This window comes from Camelina sativa, chromosome 3 (genome assembly GCF_000633955.1).
Source record: "Camelina sativa cultivar DH55 chromosome 3, Cs, whole genome shotgun sequence".
In the NCBI taxonomy this organism is placed as follows: domain Eukaryota; kingdom Viridiplantae; phylum Streptophyta; class Magnoliopsida; order Brassicales; family Brassicaceae; genus Camelina; species Camelina sativa.
The window spans coordinates 26,440,016-26,465,355 of NC_025687.1; the positions used below are offsets into that span (position 1 = coordinate 26,440,016).

The 25,340-nt window shown below is 35.1% G+C and overlaps 3 protein-coding genes and 1 pseudogene across 3 annotated transcripts; 3 read left to right on the forward strand and 1 right to left on the reverse strand.

Moving 5' to 3' along the window:
• LOC104778209 (probable 2-oxoglutarate-dependent dioxygenase AOP1) lies at positions 4,328-5,744 on the forward strand. Its single transcript, XM_010502600.1, has 3 exons — positions 4,328-4,765; positions 4,857-5,193; positions 5,262-5,744. The coding sequence occupies exons 1-3, from the start codon at positions 4,386-4,388 to the stop codon at positions 5,514-5,516; spliced, it is 972 nt and encodes a 323-aa protein (XP_010500902.1). The 5' UTR covers positions 4,328-4,385; the 3' UTR covers positions 5,517-5,744.
• On the forward strand, positions 6,852-9,237 carry LOC104778210 (annotated as a pseudogene).
• On the reverse strand, positions 9,841-11,777 carry LOC104778211 (eukaryotic peptide chain release factor subunit 1-3-like). Its single transcript, XM_010502602.2, has 3 exons — positions 11,702-11,777; positions 11,549-11,609; positions 9,841-11,172 (listed from the first exon to the last, which is right to left on the reverse strand). Exon 3 carries the CDS (start codon positions 11,164-11,166, stop codon positions 10,291-10,293), a length of 876 nt encoding a protein of 291 aa, XP_010500904.1. The 5' UTR covers positions 11,167-11,172; positions 11,549-11,609; positions 11,702-11,777; the 3' UTR covers positions 9,841-10,290.
• Positions 23,849-24,550, forward strand: LOC104779333 (F-box protein DOR-like). The gene has a single exon (XM_010503687.1). It carries the CDS (start codon positions 23,849-23,851, stop codon positions 24,548-24,550), a length of 702 nt encoding a protein of 233 aa, XP_010501989.1.

Sequence of the window (25,340 nt, forward strand, 5' to 3'; positions counted from 1 at the left end):
TCTGGTCGTAATCAGGATGATGAACGTGTTGATTCGTTACTGCCTTTTGTCTATCCTCTTGTCCTTCCTTCTTTGATGACCTTCTTCTTCTTTGATGAGTCCTTTTTTGCGTCTTGTAATACGTTATACTCTCCATGTCACAAAGCTCTTTTATTGATGATAAAGATGATGATGATGATGATCTTCTATTTTCTTCACTTCTTTCTTTGAATCTAAGTACTCTCTGATCTTTTCCCACTTGAGCCTCTTCTATATAATCATCCTCCAATAATTTCTCTTCCTTTCTTATCTCTTCTTCATAATCCTTGAGGCAAAATTTATAAACTTCGTGTGGTGATTGCTTATCCGAACAACAATTCAAGTCCAAATCCATTACTTTCTTCTCTTCCTTTTTATCCACCTAAAAACACAAAATTGTGATTCCAAGAAAAAACAATATCTAGTAATCTTTAATTATTAGACCAATAACAAGATAAATTACATTACCTTTATACTAATTCCAGGTGTATATTTATGTCTCAATGCTTTTAAACCGTGAATATACTGCTTAGCTATTTCATCCAATAGCGTCTTCGCACCTTCGGTATCGGAAGGTATAGACAAATGTTCTTTCATCTGTGTGTTAAAAATTTGCAAATGATTATAATTAATGCGGACAAAAGAAAACTAAACAAAATAAAAAAAAGAGAAGAATGTAAAAAAGTTTGAGAAGGGTTGAAACCTGGAGGTTAACAAGATTCCCAGGGCAGAGCTGAAGAGCACTTGTTACAAAGCTTTGACCATAACGTTGAGAAAACAGCTCTTTAATGCTAACCAGTTCACGTAGTTCTTGTCCACAACTCGCGGAGGCAAAGACAAGACTCGAAACTGCTTCGTTAATCTTGTCATTAGACAATTTTCTGCATGTTCATTATCGAATAAAATATTAGTGCATGTTTTTGTATTTAAAGTAAAGTAGAACAAAGAGAGAAATAAATTAAAATATTATAGTATATGTAACCTGTGTTTTGCAATGTAGGGGATGTGGTGGATGATGAATTTAGTGAACCGAAGCAACAATTCGTATACGACAACCGAGTTTTTGACGAGGACGAGTTGTTCGGTTCGACGGAGAGCATGTTTGAAGTCATTGAATCAGATGAAGATAACGATGTCCGAACGTAGATCTCTTGATAATGCGTGCTTCTTGCTTATGAGTAGCTTAAGACGAGATTGAAGCTGTTGCAACAACTGTTCGCATGTAGAAGCTGTTCGCCATCGACGAGAGAACAATGAATCAAACATGATGAATCTGAGTTTGTGTTTTACGTGGCAGCTAGCATGGGGATTTATAGAATAATTATGATTATATTATTTTTTAATAATTTTTTATTTAGATAATTCAACCCGATCCTAAATCTAATATTATCTCTACGAACCTAAAAATAAAATAAAAAAATGGTTTCCTTTTCATATCATCGTTACAAGAGAAATCTCTCTGACCACTTTAAAGTTTAAAAACACAAAAATAAACTAAACAAAAACAAAGCAAATCAAACAAATATGGTGGTATCTTGGTCAACCTTGTGCCTTGTGAAGTACTGTGGTATCGATTTCTTGTTATCTAAGAAACCGCTTCCTAGATTCATAAAGAATTTGTTTTCAGTTCCAGATAACTAAACACTTCAATGGATTCTTTAAACAATCATTGAGTTTATAAGACTTCAAATTCAATAAGACATCATTGGGTTCAATGGATTACTGTCAATTCACCTCGGTCCAGGTGAGAATCTAGAAGTAGGAGAGAAGCTTAATTCAATAGAATCTTTTGAATACATCTCTTGACTCCCTTGTTTCCTTGCAATTTCAGAGTCCAAACACTCTTTTAGCTCCATCACAACATGTGTCATTGTTGGTTTAGGGACTGAGGTAGGGTTTAGACAAGCCAAAGCCAACTCCATCGCCTTCCACACACCGCTTGTATGGAATTCTCCCATCAGTTTCGGGTCAATAATATTACTTATGTCCCCTTCCATGAGCATGAATCCAACCCATTCTGTAATATGTGCTTTCACCCGGTTTGAATAAATCACTGGCTGGTTTGTGGTGATTTCTAATAAAATTACCCCAAAGCTATTCACATCCGTCTTCTCACTTAGCAAAGTTTGTTCCATAGTAACTGAAAAAAATATTAACTATAGATATTACATTTTATATTTTATTATAAGTAAGATAACTGATTGATTTTACTCACTCAGGGCCTAAGTAACCAGGTGTTCCTGCAACGATTGTTGATACAGAAGATTCACCATCAACCGGAAAGATCTAGAGAGTCCAAAATCGGTTAGTTTCGCTTGAAAAAACTCATTCAACAGAATGATAGTAGGTTTCACATCTCTATGGACCATAGGTGGTCTACTTCCATTATGTAGATACTCCAATCCTGTTAACAAATTGTTATAATTTGTTTCAATTTCATTTTAGACATTAAAATCAGAATATAAGCAAGACTTTTTGTTATTTAATCAACTTTTGCTGCCTCATTGCTATTTGCAATCTGTTTTCCGAAGTTAGAACATGTCCACATCGGTTTCCTATACCAAATTTAGATCATTTTTACTACAAAGTCCATGCACCATATTATATCGTCTTAGGGCAATTAGACCATATACAGCGGCAGCAAGCTCGTTTGTTTCTCAAAACAATATTTTTTAATTATTTTCTCTTAATATTATTATATATTTAAATAATAATAAAAATTACCTTATCAGAAATTGACACATATCCTCTTTGGTCTAGAGGATCGATTCTTCCGATTCTCATAGAAGGAACATTTCTTAAATTTTTTCTTCTTGTATCATTACGTTTTAATTTTTAATTAATAGTACTTCTAAGAGAAACTATGGTTGGACATGCCCTTACAGTAAAGATTGCTAATCAAGTGACTTATTAATAAAAAAAATTAATATAGTCACGAGAGAGAGAAGAAAAGTAGGGAAAAATTGCTGTTCAGATTGCTCTAGCAAAAAATAGTTCTCTACAAAACTTAACAGTTGTTATTAACATAATGGTTACAATTAAAAAAAATAATAAATATATAAATATAATTAAAATAATTTGTTTTTCTTAAAGCAACGTTATAGGGTTACTGCTGTCGGTGATGGGTCTTATAGTTAAATTGTTTAATTACCTGACATATTCTCCCTCAAGTCTCCGTTTGCCATGTATTCGTAAATCAAAGCCAAGTTATCTCCATCATCACAGTAACCCACAAGTCCCACCATATTTCTGTGGTGGACTCTTAAAAAGTAGTTCAACCTAAGAAAGATATTAGAAAATTAATTCCCATTTCAAAAACAAAAGACTAATTAGTGGATCTATTTCTGATTCACATGTTACCTCAGCTTTGAAATGTTTATAATCTTGATCAGCTGATGAATGAAAGAGCATTTTTCAGCTACTTGAGTGTAACAAAAACACTCTCTTGGATTTTTCATACAAAAACAAAAAACAAAACCACTCTCTTGGATTTGGTTTTGTATTGTAATTAGCAATGACATTGAAACTCACTTCATATTGTCGAACATATCGAACTTACGAGATGAAGAGCCTTCGACCTTAATTATTTCGTGACGAATCGATTCGACTTAGATAGTAACGGTTTAGGTTATATGATATTTTGATTATACCACTTGTTCACTTGTTCTTATAAAACCTATATTTTTTTTATGAGATTAAGAAATATAATGATATTTTTCAAAAGGTTTATAGGTACTGCTGGAAACAGATACAAGGCACTCAGCGGGACTTTACTCTGTTTTGAAAACAGAAGATTTGATATAATCTACCAGAGAATATGGTTAGCGCGGAGCATACTTCAATTCACCACCACTGAGGAAGTCGTAAGGAGAGACTCAGGGATCTATCTGCTCTCAGGACTTAACTGTGAGGTTTGAGGATATTAAAATAAATGTCTTTCTAAGAATAAATTTGTTTGATTTTGCTTCTGTGTTGTTTCCCTACTAAAACCTCGTCATTTATGTGCATGTAAAGTAATCTATCCACATGTTATGATAAGCTCACAAAATCCTTATTCAGGGAATTTTGAAAAAGACAAAAGAAAACTCTAAATTTTTTTATTTCAATGATTTGATCTTATCGTAATTGCTCGGAATTTGTATATTACGAAGATAAAGACAAATTATTTAGTCTTTCTACGTTTCTTTATTACAGACGAAGCAATGTGTTGTCATAACATAAGAAACGTGTAGTTGTTGTTTGTTTACTTCTTTTTGTCCCCACCCACCCTTCAGAATATAAGCTAAGTGTATTTTTTATTTTATTTTAAGCTAAGTGTATTGGTTATAAGAAGAACCAGAACAGGTTTGTGAGCACAACAAATTATAATGAGTTTGGAAACCAAACCTGCTCTTAAGCTCCCGGTCATTGATTTCACGAGCCGAGATCTAAAGCCGGGAACTGTGGAATGGGACTTGGTAAGCGGTGATATGCGGAGAGCTCTGGAGGAATACGGATGCTTCGAAGCCTTGTTTGATAAAGTCACTGCCGAGCATCGAAAGGCGGTGTTTGAGGCCTCGGAGGATCTTTTCCGGCTGCCTTTAGAGACAAAACAGAGAACTGTGTCAGAGGTAAAATACAAAGGATATGTCGGTCAGAATCCTACAAATCCTCTGTATGAAGGAGTGGGTATTGACGTTGCAGACCATGAAGAGAACGTCAAATCCTTTACTCAGAAGCTTTGGCCTCAAGGCAACAAGAATTTCAGGTTTTATGATCTTTAAAATATTTCATTAGGATGTTTAGTAAAACAGATCATAACTCTAAAGAATTGGTGAGAATTTGCTTTGTTTCTTCAGCGACACGGTTCTGTCATTTACCAAGAATGTATCAGAACTGGACTTCAAGATCCGGAGAATGGTTATGGAGAGCTTCAGGATCGATGAAAACTACATAGACGAACATCTCAAATCGACAAAATGCTTAATGCGGATGATGAAATACAGAGGAGTTGATGAAACAGAGGAGGAGTTAGGCATGGAGGCTCATACAGATAGAAATGTTCTCACCATAGTTTGCCAAAACGATGTAGCAGACGGAGGATTAGAGGTGAAAATCAAAGACGGTAGCCACTGGATCAAAGCCAACCCTTCTAAAGATTCTTCATTCCTTGTCATTGGTGGAAGTATTCTGCATGTAAGTCCCAACCTTTTCTCTCTCTACTATACTTTTCAATAGATGATGATGCTTAAAGATGTTTTCAGGTACTGTTAAACGGTCGGGTGCAATTCGCGGTTCACCGTGTGGTGAGGATGGGGACGGAAACAAGGTACTCAGCTGGACTTTTTTCTATGCCAAACACAGAGGATTTGATATGTGCACCGGATGAGATGGTTGATGCCGAGTATCCTCGCCTCTTTAACCCTTTTGATTTTGAAGCATACTATAAGTTCACCTGCGAGGGATCCGGAAGGAGAGATCTATCTGGTCTCAAGACTTACTGTAGCCTCTTCAAATAAGAAACTTCTTTCTGTTTTTTTATTACTCTTGTATTTGTTGTATCCCAGTAGAATAATAGATGGAAACTTCAATGTTTCTTAGCTTAGCTTGAGAACATTCTCTACATCAAATCTAAGACCTGCAATATTCAGTGTAAAACGAAGATTTAAGCAAAGAAAAATCATAATCATGCCATACGAGAGAAAGAGATCACAAAGTGTAGCCATATATATCACAAGATTCTTTCATCGTCAAGATTCTCCATGTAACCTTTTGTTTTTGGTTCCTTTAAAACAGAATCAATGTTTGACTGTTTCATACAGTCTATTTGTAAACAACAACAACCCAATTGCCAAAAAAAAAAAAAAGTTAAGCCATGAGACACACACACATGTAACAAAGTCTCAAAGAAGAGAAGAAAAAAGTTACCTATTAGTTTATTTATTTCGAATTTTGTTTATTTATCATCTAAATTTCGAATTTATTAGTTTTTATTTACTATTTATATATATATACATATATATATATACAGCTTTTAAATTAAATCCAGAGAAAATAAGTATAAAATTGATATTTAGATTAAATTTTTTTTTAATATAATGTTAAATTATATTCAAAAGTAAAAAAAGTTTTTACAACTAGTGCATCAGTTATCGTGTGGATTCAAAACAGAGTATGTAAAATCAAATTCTCGAATCTAGCCAAATGAGCAGGCCGTCGTCGTAACGTCGATCCCTCATGAGGCCAATCGCAAGGAGTTGGTCTCTAATCTGCCTATCTATCCGCTGAATGAGTAAAGACGCAGGGTTCAGATCCTCACCATGCTTCCTCCTATTACGTTCGTTCCATAATGTGTAAACCGTGACCTATAAAACAGAGCGGGCTAGATAACAGAACGTCCGATCATGCCACTGATTACAAGCTGCTTGTACCACCGAATTCCACCGCGTTGAAAATCTTGACTTGTATAAGCTCTTTGCAATAGCTTGCCATACCTCAGAGCAAAAAGGGCAAGCTGCTTGTGTTCTAGAGTAAGTTTGTAATGGTAATAAAAAATATATTGTGAGGTAGAGTATGATGAGTGTAAAGTTAGATGCACAATTTTTATTTTAAGAATGTTATTAATAATTTGTAGAGATTACTATTTGACATCTTTAATTTCTTATTATTATTTGATATAGTACTATTAATTTGCTGTTTATAACATTTATTTGTAATGGCAAGTTAATGTAATTTTTCACAAGAAAAAAGGTTAATTTGAATTATTTACTTTCATAATATTAGTTAGGAGTTTATTTATTTATTTTTTGAAGTAAGACCAAGAAAATAAGGATGTCAAATAACATCAATAATTTTTTTTTTTTCATGCTGTTCTCTGTTTTAACATTAGATCTTCGTTATTTTGGAAATTTTGATATTGGATGAATGTGAGGAAAGAAAAAAAGGAAAATCAAGATAATTTCTACATATTGCGTCCAAAATCCCAATTTATAGTGTCGGGAGGATAATTATTATAAGTCGATTTGTTCTTGTCGCCATCTTAGTCCTTATCGAAGGTACTCTTGAAATGTGATAAGGATTCAATTGATAGTAAAAGCGTCCAAGATAATTATTATAAGTCGATTTGAGAGATTGCAAAACCAGAATTGAACGCTTTGCAGTAATCATAGGATCGATTTCGAGAACTCGTTAATGGCGAGGAACAATACAGACAATAACGAACTAGGTAACATCATAAATCTCTGGTTTTGTCTGTAAAGTTGTTCAAATTTTGTTTCTTCTTCTTCTGATTGTCCTTATGTCAGATCCACTAGAGATCCCTAACAACTTGAAGAGAAAATTGAAGCAGGGACCAGATGACGACTTGAAGAAGAAGAAGAAGAAAAAGAAGAGGAGATTGAAGGAGGGACCAGATGCTGATGATATTCCTGAGAGACTAATGTGTAAAGACCATCCCATTCTGTCTCAGAGTCTCTTGTTAGGTCTGTTATAGCCGCAGAAACAGAGATAGAAGTTGATGATGTTCACTCAAAGTTCTGCTTGCATTTTCCTCCTCCTCCTCGTGATTTTTTCACTTCTAGCTCCGGCCTGCAGGAAGCTGCAAACAAGTTTGGTTATTGCGCTGCTGAGCAACTGGGACTTGAAAATTTACTTGTTGCAAAGGAAACGACACCAGAGGTCGAGGAGATGGCACTCAACTCTGTGTCTGCCACTGTGTTAAGTTTTGAGCCATCCGTCAGAAAGTATGTTCGTCGAATCTTTATGCAGAATGCACTAGTGTCAGTAAGCCCAACCCCGCTTGGTGATATGGCTATTGATTCTTTCCATCAGCTTTCTGTGGTCAAGTGGTTGCGTGGGAAGCCGTTGAGCATGTTTCAGGGTACACAATGGCTCCTCATTCACAAGGCAGAAGAGGATAATCTTCTTCAGGTATCTTTCAAGCTGCCAGAAAACTTCATGAGTACGCTAGTTAGCGAATGCAGTAAGCACTTTCTAAGCGCTGGTGAGTGTGCTCAACTGATACTGGAGGAAGCACTTGGTGCTTTTATTTTACCCTCAATGGAGAAAGAAGCAAGACTTTTGCTAACTAGGAGGGCAATGGTTCGGTTGCTGTCAGAGTATGGACAGCTTTTGTGGAGCAAAGTGTCTGTCTGCAGGGCCGTACCCAAAGCACAAACCTGAGGATGCTGCACCTAGGAGGGTTCTGGCATGTTGCTGGGGACCTGGAGATCCATCAACCACATTTGTGTTGCTGGACTCATTTGGAGAGTTGCTTGATGTGCTTCATGCAGGATCCATTTCGCTGCCACCAAAAAATGCTGACACCCAGCAATGTATTAAGAAGGATCAGGGTCGTCTCCTAAAGTTTATGAAATCCCACAAACCGGGCGTCGTGGCCCTTGGAGCTGCAAACCTGTCTTGCCCTCGTCTCTATGACAATATTTTTGAGGTCATGTTCGAGATAGCAGGAGAAATTCTCACAGAGGATGATTTAATCATTGTTTACGTGGACGAATCTCTTCCTCGGCTGTATGAAAACTCTCGAGTCTCAGGTGAGCAGCTACCTCACCAGTCAGGGATCGAGAGACTTGCAGTTGCTCTTGGGCGCTATCTTCAGAACCCACTTGCAATGGTCGCAACTCTCTGCGGCCCAGGTAAGGAGATTTTGTCTTGGAACCTTCATTCTTTGCAGAACTTTCTTGACCGAGACGACAAGTGTAGGATGGTTGAACAGGTAATGGTTGACATAACCAACCAGGATTGGCGGAGACAGTATAGAGAGCCAAGTGTATATGAAGAGTTATCTATGATTTCGGGTGAAACAATCACTGAGGGGAGAATTATGCAGGCCACTGTTCATAGAGTAAGGAGTGGAAAAGCTTTATGCGTACTAGCCTGCGGTTTAGTTGGGATGCTTTTGAAAGAGGGCTACTCAAATGATGGGAGAGATATTTTGGATCTGTCAAACCGACTTTGTGAAGGTGACATCCTTACTTGCAAGATTAAATCGACTCAGAAGAATAATCTGCCCCGTCTGCTTCTTGTCTCCAAAGAAAGAGAAATGAGAAACATTGGTAACCTTGATCCTTATTACCACGAGTAATATGGCAATCTTTGTGTCTAGGTTCTGGGAGCCAACATATGACGATTGCTCGTGTTCCTGTTGTACAAGAATGGTGATTCCAAGACAACAAAAAACCTATGTAAAGCTTGGAAATGTTATCAGTACATTCAGCCTTATTCCTGTTCGTTTCTTATGCTGATTCACTAGAGTACGTTTTCCCATTAAAGCTTGGAAATGTCATCAGTACAAAAAACCTATGTAAAGCTTGGAAATGTTATCAGTACAAAAAACCTATGTAAAGCTTGGAAATGGTGATTCACTAGAGTACGTTTTCCCATTATTACACCCTTATTCCTGTTCGGCTTGTGTTTGTTTCTTATGAAAGTTCTTAACTCATACCGAAAATCTCGACTGTGTTCACAACAATGCTGTAATGGAGCTTCTCAGAGGTGTTAGAAGTCAGTTTACAGAGCTCTGAGAAGTAATTGGATCAAAGTTATTAAAAAGAAATGTTTAGGTTTACATTTTTGGCTTTGGTCTTGTAATTAGGGGTGAGAAAGAAAAAACAAGAACAGGATAAAACTGAACCAAACCAAAACTAATTGCAATTTATTTATCTGAAACTTTATGAATTTCCTTGATATTCACAAGATCAGGAGAGATTCCAAAAGATCTGGAACTATACAAACAGGAATAACAGAGTCCTAAAGATATGTAACCGAATATATTTGATGTTGCAGCAGCCATTAATGGCGAAAATGAAGGAAACAGAAGAAGAAGAAGGAGATAAAAGAGAAGAAAAGAAAGGGGTCACAACCGTGGAAGCTCTGATACCAAAAATTGCCTCTTCCCCTGCTTTCTCATGGTCTGTCACTCATCCCAAAAATCATCATCATCATCATCATCATCACCATTATGAGAATCATCACCATCATCCTTCCTTTTGTTCAGTAAAGCCCTCCTATCCCATTAAACGCCTTACAAAATTGCATACCTTCTGCTGTACTGTTAGTAATGATATCTAATCTGAAAGGATGTCGAGTATGGTTATTAGCCAGCCAATAGAGCAGAGAAATAGATTTTTCCACAACCGTCCATTCTTCATCTCTTGCTTCTGATTCTTCTCCCAACACTTCAACTTTCCTTCTACCTGAAGAATCTCTCATAACTCTCACCATAACCTCTAAATCTTCCCAAACGATGAGGGTAGCAATGGTATCATCAGAGATCTATTTCAGTGAATCATCAAGCCCCAAAAAAGACATCCCATCCTCAGATCTAAGCCTATGGAAAAAATATTGGAGCATCTGTTTCTCTATGGTGAACCTAAGGTTTATGAGGACATCAGATGACATATTCATTGCTCTATTGAAACCATCAAACCCACCATAGTTTACTTCCACCATTTTCAAAACTCTACTTGCAAGGAAGAGGTTTAATTCTCCATTCAACAAAGACATGAAAGTACTCTCACCAGCAATTATTATTCCCCTGAATGAACGATCATAAAACTGGTTTGCATAACCTGCCACTACCTTAAGACATCTACGGTTTGGAATTTGCCCATATGACCATTGAAGCTCCACAGGAAAAGTGTAATCATACAGTACCTCATGCATTGTGCCTCTCAATGATGTGAACATGACCCCTCTTTTATCCATCACCAGAATTCCATATTTCTCAGCAGGAGTGAGTTGTTGATGGAGAGGTTCAGTATTAAAGAAATCACCAAACTGATAAAGAGAGACTTCTATGGGTTGGAAAGGCTGAAATTCGATGATGGTGGTGCCTTCCTTGTCAGTGTGTTCCTTGTCAATGATAGTGCCAGTGTAGAGGCTAAGTCCTTCAAGATGGATCTTGTCGAGCTCTTGTAACCGTTTCTTGGCAGATTCAATTGCCCATATGTAGCAGGAGCGATCAAGCTGGTTCTCAACAGCTGAAGCCTTTTCGTGTTCGGTATCCAGAAAGGTGAGAACCTGAGAGATATTACCGGGAAACTGCATGATCAGAGAGAAGAAGCCGTTCTCCGTCCCTCTCATCGGGTCCAAATGCTTCAGCATGTTCGTCTGCCTCCACCTTTCTATATTGCTTCTTCGATTAGACATGGAAACCTGAGATATTGGGGTTACAAGGTCAAGCAATTGAAGCATCTATAAGCATCTATATAAGCAGATATAAGCATCTATATAAGCAGATATAAGCAGATATAAGCAGTTTCTCGAATACACCAAAGAGACAATGAAAGCAAACAATCACAGAGCCTGATTCGTGCAAAATAACAAAGTCTTTTCCAGAATCCAGTCGGATTTGCAAATGAATCGTGAGGACAAAAAAAAGAAACAGAGACAAGAACAGGAATCTGAACACGATTTACAAGCAGGCATAAAAAAAACACTATTTTTGTCCTTCTTGATAATACTAATTTCTTATCCTCCACATATATATACACGCACACAAACAATCAACTACACAATCTTATATACATACCTGTGCTTCAGAAAAACCCTAATCGCAGTGGTGTCGTCCCGTCGGAGAAGTAGACTCGTCGCTGAAAAATTACAGAAACAGACATATTTGCGTTAAAGATCAAGAATTTGAATAAGTATCCCCAGAAAGAAAGCTTCCATTGAATCAAGATACCTAATCGTAGTCGTCTCGTCTCAGTCGGAGAAGAAGATGAAAACTCAAGTCTTTTACCAAAAAAAAGAAGAAGATGAAACTCAATTTCTCAATCTCCCGCTTGTCTACTTCTTCTTTACTTATTGCTCAACAAACAGAGTAAACCACATAGCACTCGTATTGGGCCATAATAAGCTATTAATGGGCCTTTTGCCTTTTCGTTCACGCCTATGATGATTTTAAGTCAATCTTTTAATTTCCACCGTACGATACGATTATTGCTGCGATGATAAAAGCTCTATACACATTACACACACGCGCTCTCTCTCTCTCTCTCTCTCTCTCTCTCTCTCTCCCTTTCTCCCTCTCTCTCTTTCTCTAAAGTTTTATTATATTTATTTATGATGCAATTTTCTTTTAAATGTATAGTTTTCACATTTTATCATCTTGTTATATTGAGCAAAACAAATAGTTTATTTACTAGCATTATCTGTATCATCTTGAAAGATATTTTTCAAATTACCCGTCAATAGTTACTTTTATTTTGTTTTATTCAGTTAAAAAAAAAATACATTTAAAATACGTAAATATTAAAATCAGTTTAACTTAACCATCAAGTAATGAAATTCGCTTTCCCCATTGGTCTTTATAAATTCCAACTTTCTCTACTTATCTCCCTACTACTTTCTCCAATCTCAAGTCATATTTTTTCTAGAATTTTAACAATATATGTTATAAAATAAAATAAAAATATTGATCTATCTATATATAAATCTATATTTACATATAAACCAAAACATAATCATACTAACTATCCATATTATATATATATATATATATATATATATATATTTTTGGATACTATTTTTACAGAAAAAAATGTCAAAACAATGATGAACTGTAAACAAAAAATAACAAAATAGTTTCCAACATTGCCTCGGGTTAAGTAATGCGCTAATTTTGTTAGATTATATTCTTATAATCGTTAAATTTATTGACTTTACATTTTTACTCGTTAATGAAACTTATGTTAATTTGTTTACTTTAACAAAGAAACTCAACAAAAATTCAGAAATATCCAAAATTACAAAAATTACATTTCTTGTCAAAACCGCAAAAAAAAAACTTAGTTTTAGCCAAACAACACAAAATTATGTTTCCTCGCCAAAACCGCAAAATCTTGTTTTCCCGCCAAAATACGTAAAATTATGTTTTCCAGTCAATTAGCAAAAACTCATTTTCTCGCCAAAAACACAAAATTATGTTTTCCCACAAAAAAACGCAAAATTATGTTTTCTCGCCAAAATCGCAAAATCTCGCTTTCCCGCCAAAATTGTACAATTATGTTTTCTCTCCAAAACCGCAAAAACTCGTTTTCCTACCAAAAACTGCAAAATTATGTTTTTCCGCTAAAACCACAAAATCTAGTTTTGCAGCCAAAACAAGATAATTTCATTTTAAATGTTAGATGTTTCTTTGAATTTCATAAAAATAATTTAGCTAAAAAACATAATTAAAACCACTAAAACATTTTTAACGCTAAATAAATGACTTTTTGGTCATTTTATGTATATTGTATCTAGATACAAATATCAAATTATAAAACAAACATAATTGTATCCATATACTATTTCTGGACGAATGAACCAAAAATACAAACAAATATAAATTAGATGCTACGTCCAGACACTGCATTTTGATATTATATCCACATATTGCGTCTTGTTTACCAAACAACCATGAGCATGGTCGGCTCTTAAACTTCAGAAAAACACTAATATTAATTAATTTATATTAATAAATTAATTTAAAAACTAATAATATTGTATACAAAAGTTTAGGGGCCGATATCAGGAAAAAAATATTTCTGAGAACATGCATGGAAGAAGATATGGAATATTTCAATTTTGCTGCTGCGTTGGTAGGAAAACGAGTTTTTGCGGTTTTAGTAGGAAGAGGTGAGATCCAACTTTTTACTAGTGATGAACCTTTTTACTACTAAAATCGTTGGTAGGAAAACGAGTTTTATTAGTTACTAGTGATGAACCTTGAGCAGGTAAAACCGTTGGTAATAGTGATTTTAGTAGGAAGAGGTGAGATCCAACTTTTTGAAAGTTGACTTCTTTTTTGGGGGTACATTTATACCCGGGATGAGAGATTTTTCCTCGAGAATTCTTTTATATCTAAATCTTATTAAGCTCCTACAAGCATAGTCTTCTCCCTGTCCAAAGAGGTGACGAACGTTTGGGAGCAGTTAAGCAAATCCATTTCATCTATGCCAAATCATTAATTTTGATTAGAATCTTCAAATTAAAATTCCTTTTAGCCTATAGGGAAATCAAGTTCATGCATGCATGGCAAAACTGGTATGATAATGCATGATCCATCCATACATTGGGATGTCTCAAACTTCGTAGAGCCGGAAGTGAGCTGCATAATATAATAGACATTTATATAGTGAGAATAAAGTATATTTCTTTGTCAAAATGAATAATAATAATGTGATATAAAAGTTCAACGAAACAAATTTTATATTGCCGCACCACAAACATTTATATGCATAAAATACCAAAAATAACAGAGCTGTTAAAATTTTACTTTGGACTAAAGGACCTTAATTAGACCCCAAAAAAGAGTTAAAAGTTGAAGCCATGTTTTGATGACTGATGAGAAGAAGTTGCAGACTTGAGACGGAAAAAAAAAGAGAAGGCAAGGGATGACATTGTACTAATTGTAAAACTTTGAATCGGTAAAGGCTTACCTATGACCTATTAATGAACATACAGAGCAACACATGATTTCAGACTCTCCTTCTTCATTTTATCTTCTTTAATTTGCTTCTTCAATCTCTTTTTTCAGCACACTTGTTCTATTTACTTACGAAGGATAGTGTTGACATTCGATAAGAAGCTTCTCATGGGAAGATCTGGTAACAATGATTTGTTTATAGAAAATTAAATAAAAAACAAAACTGAAAACATCCAAATATGTAACTGTTGATGCTTGATTTAATCACTTACCCAAAATTTGGTGAATAACTTCCACCAAATTTCTGGAAACTATGCCTCTACATCATTTAATGTTGTTGAATCTCTCCAATATGATCATACTATTGACCTTCTCTTCCACACTTTCAAATCTCAACAGCCCCGATTTAGTTGATCAATGTTCGAGCATTGTAGAAGTTGTAGAATTCTTTGGAAAAGGAGAAAATATTTGTTTTGTTGGATAAGTGAAAAGTGTGGGAGAGATTAAACACTTTATTAATGTTGTTTCATGAGCAGTTCATGTTATTTACTATGAGAAAGAAGTGGAGATTCGTGGACCAGTTTAGAAACTAATAAATTTTGTTTTTCTTATCGTAACAATTGGAGAAGAAAAATGAACTGTTGTATTTTTAAAATTTTTAGTTAAAAACAAAATCTATGTGGCAGATTTTCTATTGTTTATTGAAATCGTTAATCAAAGATGATCCTATTTCCATATAATATTTCTAATTTTAGCCACGTCATTTTTTTTTCTGTTTCAGGACCGTGTTCCTCAGATCTCATACTAAGGTATTAATCTCATCAAACAGTTTGGGGTCTTAAAAAGAAAAAATAATTTGGGTTTTTAAATCCTTCCTTCTCAACCCTCTTCGAATATCAAATATTTTAAAGTTTTCTTAGAATATTTTGCTATATTATCTTCTTACTCAATAGTCAATACTCAATACCATTCACCAAACTTATTTTGCTATAACTATAGGTCCATGTATAAAAGGTCATGAAAATGTATATGAAGCTTTTTATTGTGCTTGTTCAATACTCTTGCTTAAGTATAACATCTCAGAAAATATTATTGAGTAGTACGATATAGTTTGATATCAGTAGCATGTCACCAAAGACATAAATAAGTAACCCAAAATTAGAGCATTGTGAATTAGTCTTAAATTTTCCTAGATCAAGTATGTGGTTACAAAAGCAAATCGTTATGTGTACGGTATTACGTATAACGAGGAGTTTCTCTCTATGCGACTAATGAGGATTGGTAATAACATTTACTACTTTTTATGGACCTGAGTCTGAGACGGATAACACTTTCTCGTGGCCTAAAAGTTCTTGTTTGTACGAAATCAATAACAAATCCTAAATGAAAATGTAATTAGCGGAATACTATTGTGTCCCTGAAAGACTAGTTCATCCCCACCGACCGCTATCATTATCACCATACCAAATTGTATTGTGCAATATAAACAAATAAAACATTTTTGTCTTGAGAAAAGTCCAGGACAAGACATTGTGCAAGTTGCCGATAGATAAATCACTCTTTCGCGTTTAAAATAAAAAATATAAAAATTCTTGTTTCGTAGAAAATACATATTCCAATTTGCAAATTGTGTAGAGACTTATCCCATGACCCAATCTCATTAAGGCCACAACCACAACGACGAGATCCTCAACAATTACGTTTCCCCAATCCATCGCCTCATTCTTAGGGCATCTGCAATGGGTAACAGTTTTTTGGTGTTCTTAGAATAAAAATATTATGAAAATAATGTAAGATCAGTAGTTTAGATCTTTTGTTAAGAAGTTAGTTATTGGGAGAACATGTTTAAGATCATAAGATTTAATAATATAATAATATTAAACATATTACAATTATAAAAAATTTAAAAAATAACATTTAAATTGCAAACTTAAAAAACTTATACTAAAATTCAAAATACAATACCAAATTTTTATGAAACAAAAAAAACATTTTAAATAAATAAAAGAAAAAAAACCAAACAAACATATTACTTAATTTATTAAAGCACACAAACATTTTTAAGACCAAAAAATTTTATTATTTTTATTTAAGACCAAAATCTCAACCATTTTCGTCATGCCACGTAGACAAAGAACACTCCTAAAATCTGTTCTTATTTAAGACTAAAAAATGTGTTCTAAACACACTGTTCAATAAATTTATCAATTTATTGGGCTAAGAACAGCCCAACTGTTCTGCCAACTGTTAATGCAAGATTGGTGGAGCGTTTGTGAGGGCGTTACGTGGGAAACACTAAAACTCAACACCAATTAAGATTTTCAATTTTTTTAATCTCTTTCACACACGTGTAAGAAAAAAAAAAAAGGTAACTGCTCTAAAAAGCTAAGGGTTATCACACAAGATATGGAAGAGTTTGGACTATTATTTTAAAACAATCATGAATTATCNTAGAAAATACATATTCCAATTTGCAAATTGTGTAGAGACTTATCCCATGACCCAATCTCATTAAGGCCACAACCACAACGACGAGATCCTCAACAATTACGTTTCCCCAATCCATCGCCTCATTCTTAGGGCATCTGCAATGGGTAACAGTTTTTTGGTGTTCTTAGAATAAAAATATTATGAAAATAATGTAAGATCAGTAGTTTAGATCTTTTGTTAAGAAGTTAGTTATTGGGAGAACATGTTTAAGATCATAAGATTTAATAATATAATAATATTAAACATATTACAATTATAAAAAATTTAAAAAATAACATTTAAATTGCAAACTTAAAAAACTTATACTAAAATTCAAAATACAATACCAAATTTTTATGAAACAAAAAAAACATTTTAAATAAATAAAAGAAAAAAAACCAAACAAACATATTACTTAATTTATTAAAGCACACAAACATTTTTAAGACCAAAAAATTTTATTATTTTTATTTAAGACCAAAATCTCAACCATTTTCGTCATGCCACGTAGACAAAGAACACTCCTAAAATCTGTTCTTATTTAAGACTAAAAAATGTGTTCTAAACACACTGTTCAATAAATTTATCAATTTATTGGGCTAAGAACAGCCCAACTGTTCTGCCAACTGTTAATGCAAGATTGGTGGAGCGTTTGTGAGGGCGTTACGTGGGAAACACTAAAACTCAACACCAATTAAGATTTTCAATTTTTTTAATCTCTTTCACACACGTGTAAGAAAAAAAAAAAAGGTAACTGCTCTAAAAAGCTAAGGGTTATCACACAAGATATGGAAGAGTTTGGACTATTATTTTAAAACAATCATGAATTATCACTTAAAATATATTAATTTTGAAACCAAAATATTCTGGTAAAAATATTTTTGACTTGAGTGCAAATAATCAACAATATATTCAAATATGCTTTCGATATTCGCTTATTCAATTTTAAAATTAACATTTTCAATAAAATTAGTCATAATTTGTTTCTGAACAAGATGTTTTTCATAATTTTTTTAAATAAAATTAGTCATAAATAAATTTGTTCCAAAACAAAGCACTTTTATTTACAAAAAATATATATATTATAGGTCTTACTCCCAGTCTCGCTCACAGCTTCCTGCTCTCCGCCCATTTATAACTGCCACTAAGCTTAATAATTCTCATACAATGGCTAATGAAAACAAAATACGCTCAACATTAGGTAACAACGTGGAATGAAAACATGAACCAGAGCTCGTCTTGTTGCGAATTTGAATTGGTGATAGAGATTCGAAGCTTTGACTAGATTGTCTTTTCGACGAGATATGAACAAGAGCTAGTCGTTTGTATGTGATGTCCCCAACGCAATTACTGGATTCACTAATGATTCATCTCTGATTCCTTGATTTCAGGTTATGATTCACCACCGCTTCAAATTCGATTGGGTTCGCCGGATTCATATTCTCCGACTCTCTCTCAGCGGAGGAACACATAGTTTTCGGTTCTCCCAAATTCAACACTTTGTTTCTTTTTTAATCCCTTAACTGTATTATTAATAATATACAAGTTTGTGCTAATTTTGCCACATTTAAGAGTGAGTTCTAAATTTGGAAGAACAACTTAAACTTTTTGAGAATCTCCCTAAACTCAATAATTTTATTTTAAATGTTTTTTTATTTAATTTTGAATAAAAACATTATATAAATATATATGTAAAGTTTTTGTAAATAATATTCCTAATTTTTAAATTATGTGTAATTTCCTATTTACCTTTTTTTTGGTTTTTACTCAAATTGCTTTTATATTGATTTAATACCGATCAATACATAGTTGTTCATGAAGCCACACTGGCTTAGTTACATAATCAGCATAATAAGGAGAAAAATGACATCCCAATTGGGCTAATAAATGAGCTGCATTATTACATTTTCTCTTTGTGAACACAGATCTAAAGAACTGAAAGTTAGAAATCCAAAACTCTAAATCTTGCAGGATGTTGATTAGCTGTCGGTGTCTAGTCTGGCCATTGATAATGTTAATTAGAACTTCGCAATCCCCTTCTAACATTATTGATGTATAGCCTCTTATCCAAGATTGTTGTAAAGCCACATAGCTTTTGCTTCCGCTTCTAATGGTGAAATGGCATGTGAGAGATTAGTTGCACCCCAAGCTAAAGGTAGTCCCAAATTAAGCCACTAGTTGATTCATGATTGAAGTTATTGTATGCTGCATCAAAATTACACTTCACAAATCCAATTGGTGGAGCAGTCCATCTAGGAATGTGTCTATTATCATCACTTCTCTGTTGAAGCCTATCAGTTTTATGTGTGAGATTATAGTATTGCTTTGCTTCTGATTTAGACCATAATACCGTTTTTGATGGACTCTCCCGAAAATTATTGAAAACACTATTGTTTCTTGCCTTCCAAATTCTCCATAATAACCAAATAGGTAGCATTGTTTCATCATTTGAAAAAGCAGTGCTAAGGATTGAATTTATGATATGAGAAATATTTTCTTCAGCATCAGAAGCGAAATTAGTAATGTCTATATGAGTAGTGCTTGAGAATTGCCACACCATAAGAGCAAAGGGACATGTGAATAAAGCATGATTGATAGTTTCCTCAGATTGATGAAATCTAGAGCATGTAGGATCTAATATCATGCCTCTTGATCGTAACCTTGTCAAAGTTGGAAGACTTCGAGATATAACTCGCCAAAGGAAGTGTTTTAATTTTGGAATTACTGGCAGTTTCCAGATCTTGTTCTTGAGTTGTGATGAACCATGAGGTATATCCGGTGGTAAATCAGAGGACAAAGGATCATGAGTTAAAAGCCAGTAGCCTGATTTAACCGTGTAATCACCTGTAGTATTGTAGTTCCATGTTAATGTGTCAGGTCGGCCTTCGCGCGCAAGGTAGATCTTTTGAATGTGTTCAATATCCTCGACTTTGATATGTGTTGGAGCTTCGAAATGTTCCATGATCTGATCACACTGGAGTCCATCATCAATGTGTTTAAAGTTTCACTGTTTTCATCATTTATGGCTGATACAAGTCTTGGAGGATGTGAGTCAATGACATTGTCTAATCCAATTCTTACTGTATTTCCATCTCCAACATTGTATCTTGATCCCTTTTTTATCAATGAGATGCCAACTAGCAAAGAAGACCAACCATAAGATTGGTTCTTCCTTGGTTTTGCATCTAAGATTGTAGTATCACGGTAGTATCGAGCCTTCATAATCCTTGCAAACATTGAGTTTGGATACTGAATTAAACGCCAAGCTTGTTTTGCTAGAAGTGCATCATTGAACTTTTCTAAATCTCTAAAACCGAGTCCACCTTCTTTTTTAGAGTGTTGCAATTTTTCCAGGCTATCCACGAAATTTCTCTTTGTTGTGCATCTTTTTCCCACAAATAGTTCATGAGTATCGATTCGATGTCTGAAGTAACGCCTTAAGGTAGTTTAAAGCAAGACATTGCATACACATGCATGGCAAGTGCTATTGATTTCAACATTATTTCTTTTCCTGCTGGAGATAATCTCTTTGCACTCCAACTAGAGGTTCTCTGTTTCACTTTAGTGATGATATACTCAAACATTTCTTTTTTTTTTCTGCCGAATTGTTCAGGCAAACCAAGATATTTCCCTCCTCCTTGATTTGGGATCTCAAGTATCTCTTTTAAGCGATTTTGAGTTGTGCCATACACACGTGAACCAAAAGTTATCAAAGACTTGGAAGTGTTGATTTGTTGACCCGAATAGTATTCGTATACATCAAAAACATCTTTCAAAGCCTGGCAATTTCTACTATTTGCTTGACAGAAGAAGAGACAATCATCAGCAAATTGGAGATGTGTTATTCTTGGTGTGTTTTCGCCAACCTTGACTCCTTTGATATCACCTTATGCATCTCGTGATTGTATGCGATGGCTTAAAATATCCGAACATAGGATGAATAGATAGGGTGAGAGGGGATCCCCTTGTCGTATGCCTCTTTCAGGTTTAACATGTCCATATGGTGAACCATTGATTAGTACAGAAAAACTCACTGATTCGACAGTGGCCATGATCCAATCAATCCATTTATCACAAAATGCAAAAATCTGCAGAGTAGTTCTCAAGACTCTACTCTGTCATAAGCTTTGCTCACATCAGTTTTGACTGCCATATAAGAATTTGAGACTCGTTTTCGAACTTTTAAAGAGTGCATGACTTCGTGGGCTATCATGACATTATCTTGGATAAGCCGACCTGGGATAAAAGCTGCTTGTGCCTCTGAGACTATCCCATTTAAGTGTTTTTAAGGCGGCAAACTAGGCACTTTAAAATGATTTTGTACAAAACATTACGTAGGGCAATTGGGCGATAATCAGAGAAAGTAGTCGGATTGTTAATTTTTGGGATAAGACAAATATTTGTGTGGTTCCATTGAGATGGCATGTTACCAGTATCAAAGAACTGTTGAATTTCTTGTGTGACATCACAACCAACAATGTCCCAACATGATTTATAGAACCGAGCTGTTAGTCCATCTGGACTAGGGGCTCTGTCATCTCCAATTTGACACATAGCATCATATATTTCCAGTGTATTCAAAGGCCGAGTGAGATCCTCATTCATATCTGGTGTGACCGTGGTTCAAAATCCGCAAAAACGTCCCTTGTAATTGGATGGCCATTAGTTGAATAGATTTTTTGGAAAAAGGTTTGTTTACAGATGGCCATACACACAAGACAAATAGAAACTTATATTATTAATGTTTACAGAAACATAAATGAGTCGCTCATCCATTGAAATAGGACTGAGAGCAACATTTTGTTTCCATATCAAAGCTAAGCCTCCACTCCTTCCAAGAGGGGCTGAATAAGTATATTAGCAAATCCTAAATCACACTTAAGTTTATGTACTACATCACACTGATTAAGAATTTCAATAATCTAGTAAGTCTAGAAATAGTCAATGGCAGTCCAATGCCCTTACAGTTCCAGGAGAGGACTCTCATATTGGATCTGGGGGTACCGGGCCCCCGTGCCTCATAACAGTTCGACACTTTGGTGGTAGTCTTCAGCTTCGCCTGAATGTAGCGTATCTTCTCTGCATTTAAGTCAGCATCTGCAAAAACCGCTGGGTTCATTGATGCACCTCTTATACTAGGACCAGGTTGTGATGATCTTCCAGTTGGTGGAGCCATATGGATGCCAGGGATTAAAGTAGCAGGATCAACTGATGGTAATGTATCGGCCTCTGACATGTTGTTGTCGCCAATCGAGTGATTATCATCATCACTACTATCACCAGAATCCACTTGATTCTCATCATCAAAATTCAAATGACAATCCTTATTGTCGTGCTTTAAAGATCCACACTTGCTACAGAAGTTCCTTAGTCGTTCATAACGAAATTTGACCACAATGTTTTCACCAACAATGAATTGAAGATTCTTTTGAAAACGTAGCGGATCATCAATGTTCCATGCTATCTTAACTCTAACTTCCCCAACTTGGTTGATATTTTCATCATAATCGACCTCAGTGACTAATCCTAATCGATTTCCAACCCATCTAGCCATAGCATTAGTTAAGTAGAGAGTTGGAATACCTTGGATTTGCACCCAAAATGGGATAATCTTCATTTCTCCAGCAGTTATGTTGGGGTACCATCGATGAGTCGTTAGCATCCATTCATTGAAGGACCAAGGCCCACGGTTAAGCACCAAATTGAGTGTTTCCTCAGATTGGAATCAAAATTGGACACGTCCATCATCGAGAATCCGTCCAACACACCCCTCAACGAAACCCCATACCCGAGGCATTTGGCAGATCAAAGCGCGTAGGTTTGTTTCCATGGGTTCACCGGAGTTACAACCAGAGAGTAGCGGTTAACATTAGCCGCCCGTTCACAGAATTCCGGTGGAAGAGGTATTGGAATGTCATCAATGCCCAAGTCCAGATCCTGGACCGATTTCCGGAGATAGTCACTCATTGTAGACTTTAGAAGATGGTTTTTAGAGAAGGAAGGAAGATGATTGAGAAATTTCAAGAAGAATTGTTGAATATATAGGGGTAGCCATGGCGGTTTCTTGAGACGGTTGAAATCCAATTTTTCTGGATCGGGATAACTGTCGTGATAAAACAACAGAACAAAACCGCCAACCAAAATGCTCAAACAGGAAGCCACATTTCTGTCGGTCGGAAACACACTCCTCAACGGAGAAAAAAGCCGGTATTGTCGGAAGTTGGAATCACAGAAAAAATCGCCTCTCGAGAGAGACGCCATTTCTCCAGGATTTTTTTGGTGGGACCCACTATTTAATTTATAACTAATTAATCTATCAATTAATCTATAACATATTTGTAACTAACTTATTAAAATTCTACCGTTTTATTATATAAGGGATACAAGTTTGTGCTAATTTTGTCACATTTAAGAGTGTGTTCTAAGTTTGGATGAACAACTTAAATTTTTTTGAGAATCCCCCAAAACTCAATAATTTTATTTTAAATATTTTTTTATTAATTTAATTTTGATTAAAAACAGTATAGAAATATATATGTAAAGTTTTTGTAAATCATATTCCTAATTTTTAAATTATGTGTAATTTCCTATTTATTTAGATAAATAATAGTACTTTTTTTTTTCTTTTTTTTTTGGTGGGACAAAAAGATAAGTAATAGTACTTAAATTCCATATTTTATGGGGAAAGTTAAATACAGCAGTAGTTTCGGATATCCAAGGGGTTTGAGATAGGAAGTGCTGTCCACGATCTTCGTCTCTGTGTTTGTCCTCTCTCTCTCTCTCTCTCTCTCACAATATCGAATTGGTCCTCCTCTATTACAACCTCTGTTTTCATACAAGACAGAGAGTCATTTTTAACTTTTGTCCGGGATGTTTGTGGTTTGTAATCCAATCACAGGGGAATATGTAATCTTACCTACCTTGAAAGAGAAGATGATGATCTGGGTGAAAATGTCTTTGGGGTATGATCCGGTGGACAAACAGTTCAAGGTATTGTGCTCGACTTGGTCACCATTCAATTCACTAAGTATTCCTGCGGAGCATTATGTTCTAACGTTAGGAGAACAAATGGTTTGGCGAACCATTGAATGTTGCAGACCTATTCGTCATCTTGTACAAGGCGGTGATGGTATTTGCATCAATGGCCTTTTGTATTATATGGCTGAGTCCAATAACTATCAAGATATTTTCATAGTTTGTTTTGACACTAGGTTTGAAAAGTTGAGCTTCATCAACAAACCTGACGGCATGTGGCCAGTAGGTCTTGAATCACGACTCGTTAACCACAAGGGCCAACTGGGTATTATGCAGTGTTCAAACCCCAATAGAATTGATGGACACGCTACAAGTTTTTGTTTGTGGCTTCTTCAAGGAGGAGGTACCGAATGGACCAAGCATATCTCCCAGTTGCCTTTCTTGTGGTGGAACCTTGCTGGAGAGACTGAGTTGGGCATAGTTGGAATCAGGGCAGGTACATGTGAACTTGTCTTGTCACCGCGGTTTCTATCAGGCCGGCCTATCTATCTTTTCTACTTCGATCTCGAGCGAAACATTGTTACAAGCGTTGGAATCCAAGGTTTTGAAGGGGTTAACTCTAATATATTACTAGCTTACTGCTTCGTAGACTATGTAGAAAATCTCAAGCTTATATAAAGGGGTTTTTGCTTTGCTTTGCTTTGGCTTTAGACTTTGTAAAACTATTTTTTCTTGCTTCTAGTTTTTGATTTTATTTTTTCTCTTATTTGTTTTACATGTATAACAACAATCAAACCATATGTGTGGATATAAAAGTGTCTGACATACTATAAGAAGAAGTGGCCAATACCTATCAGGTGCAAAGTAAAAGATAAAAGAGCTACAAAGGATACACATCCAAAACGCTTTAAAAGGTTTGGATTTTTTTCTTTTCTTTTCCTGATGGTTTTGAGATCACAAAAGAGTGGAGGGGGCCATGCTGTAAGAGTTCTTCTCTGGTTACCTCTTTTGAATCTCTGGTGAGACGTAGTTTTATAGTTTCCAAAGTCAGTTGTACATGATGATCCCTGAAAGAAGACATGATATACATAGAAATCATGTTACTGACTTGATTATAATACACTGGGATTGTACACATGTATTTTAGGTTATCATGTCCTGTCCTGTGGTTGGTCATGAAACTGAATGCATGGATCCTTTCAGATTAATAATAATAATAATAATAATAATTGTTCATACCATTGTGAAGGTGACATCCTTACTTGCAAGATTAAATCGCCTCAAAAGAATCTGCGCCGTCTGTTTCTTGTCAGCAAAGAAAGTGAAATGAGAAAAAATTGGAGTAGCATTGATCCTTATTACCATGACGAAGGTGTCCAGATTGAGAAAGAGAGTGCTCCGGATCGATTCAAGTTTCGGATGATTGGTCACCCTTGCTTCCGAAACATTACTGCTGACCAAGCAACAG

What these genes read in the sequence shown, in the direction of transcription:
- LOC104778209 (XM_010502600.1), top strand. Translation starts at nt 4,386, where the DNA reads ATGAGTTTGGAAACCAAACCTGCTCTTAAGCTCCCGGTCATTGATTTC. An exon ending in CAAGGCAACAAGAATTTCAG is followed by an intron (nt 4,766 to 4,856) that starts GTTTTATGATCT and finishes TTGTTTCTTCAG; the next exon opens with CGACACGGTTCTGTCATTTA. An exon ending in TTGGTGGAAGTATTCTGCAT is followed by an intron (nt 5,194 to 5,261) that starts GTAAGTCCCAAC and finishes AGATGTTTTCAG; the next exon opens with GTACTGTTAAACGGTCGGGT.
- LOC104778211 (XM_010502602.2), bottom strand. Translation starts at nt 11,166, where the DNA reads ATGTCTAATCGAAGAAGCAATATAGAAAGGTGGAGGCAGACGAACATG.
- LOC104779333 (XM_010503687.1), top strand. Translation starts at nt 23,849, where the DNA reads ATGTCTTTGGGGTATGATCCGGTGGACAAACAGTTCAAGGTATTGTGC.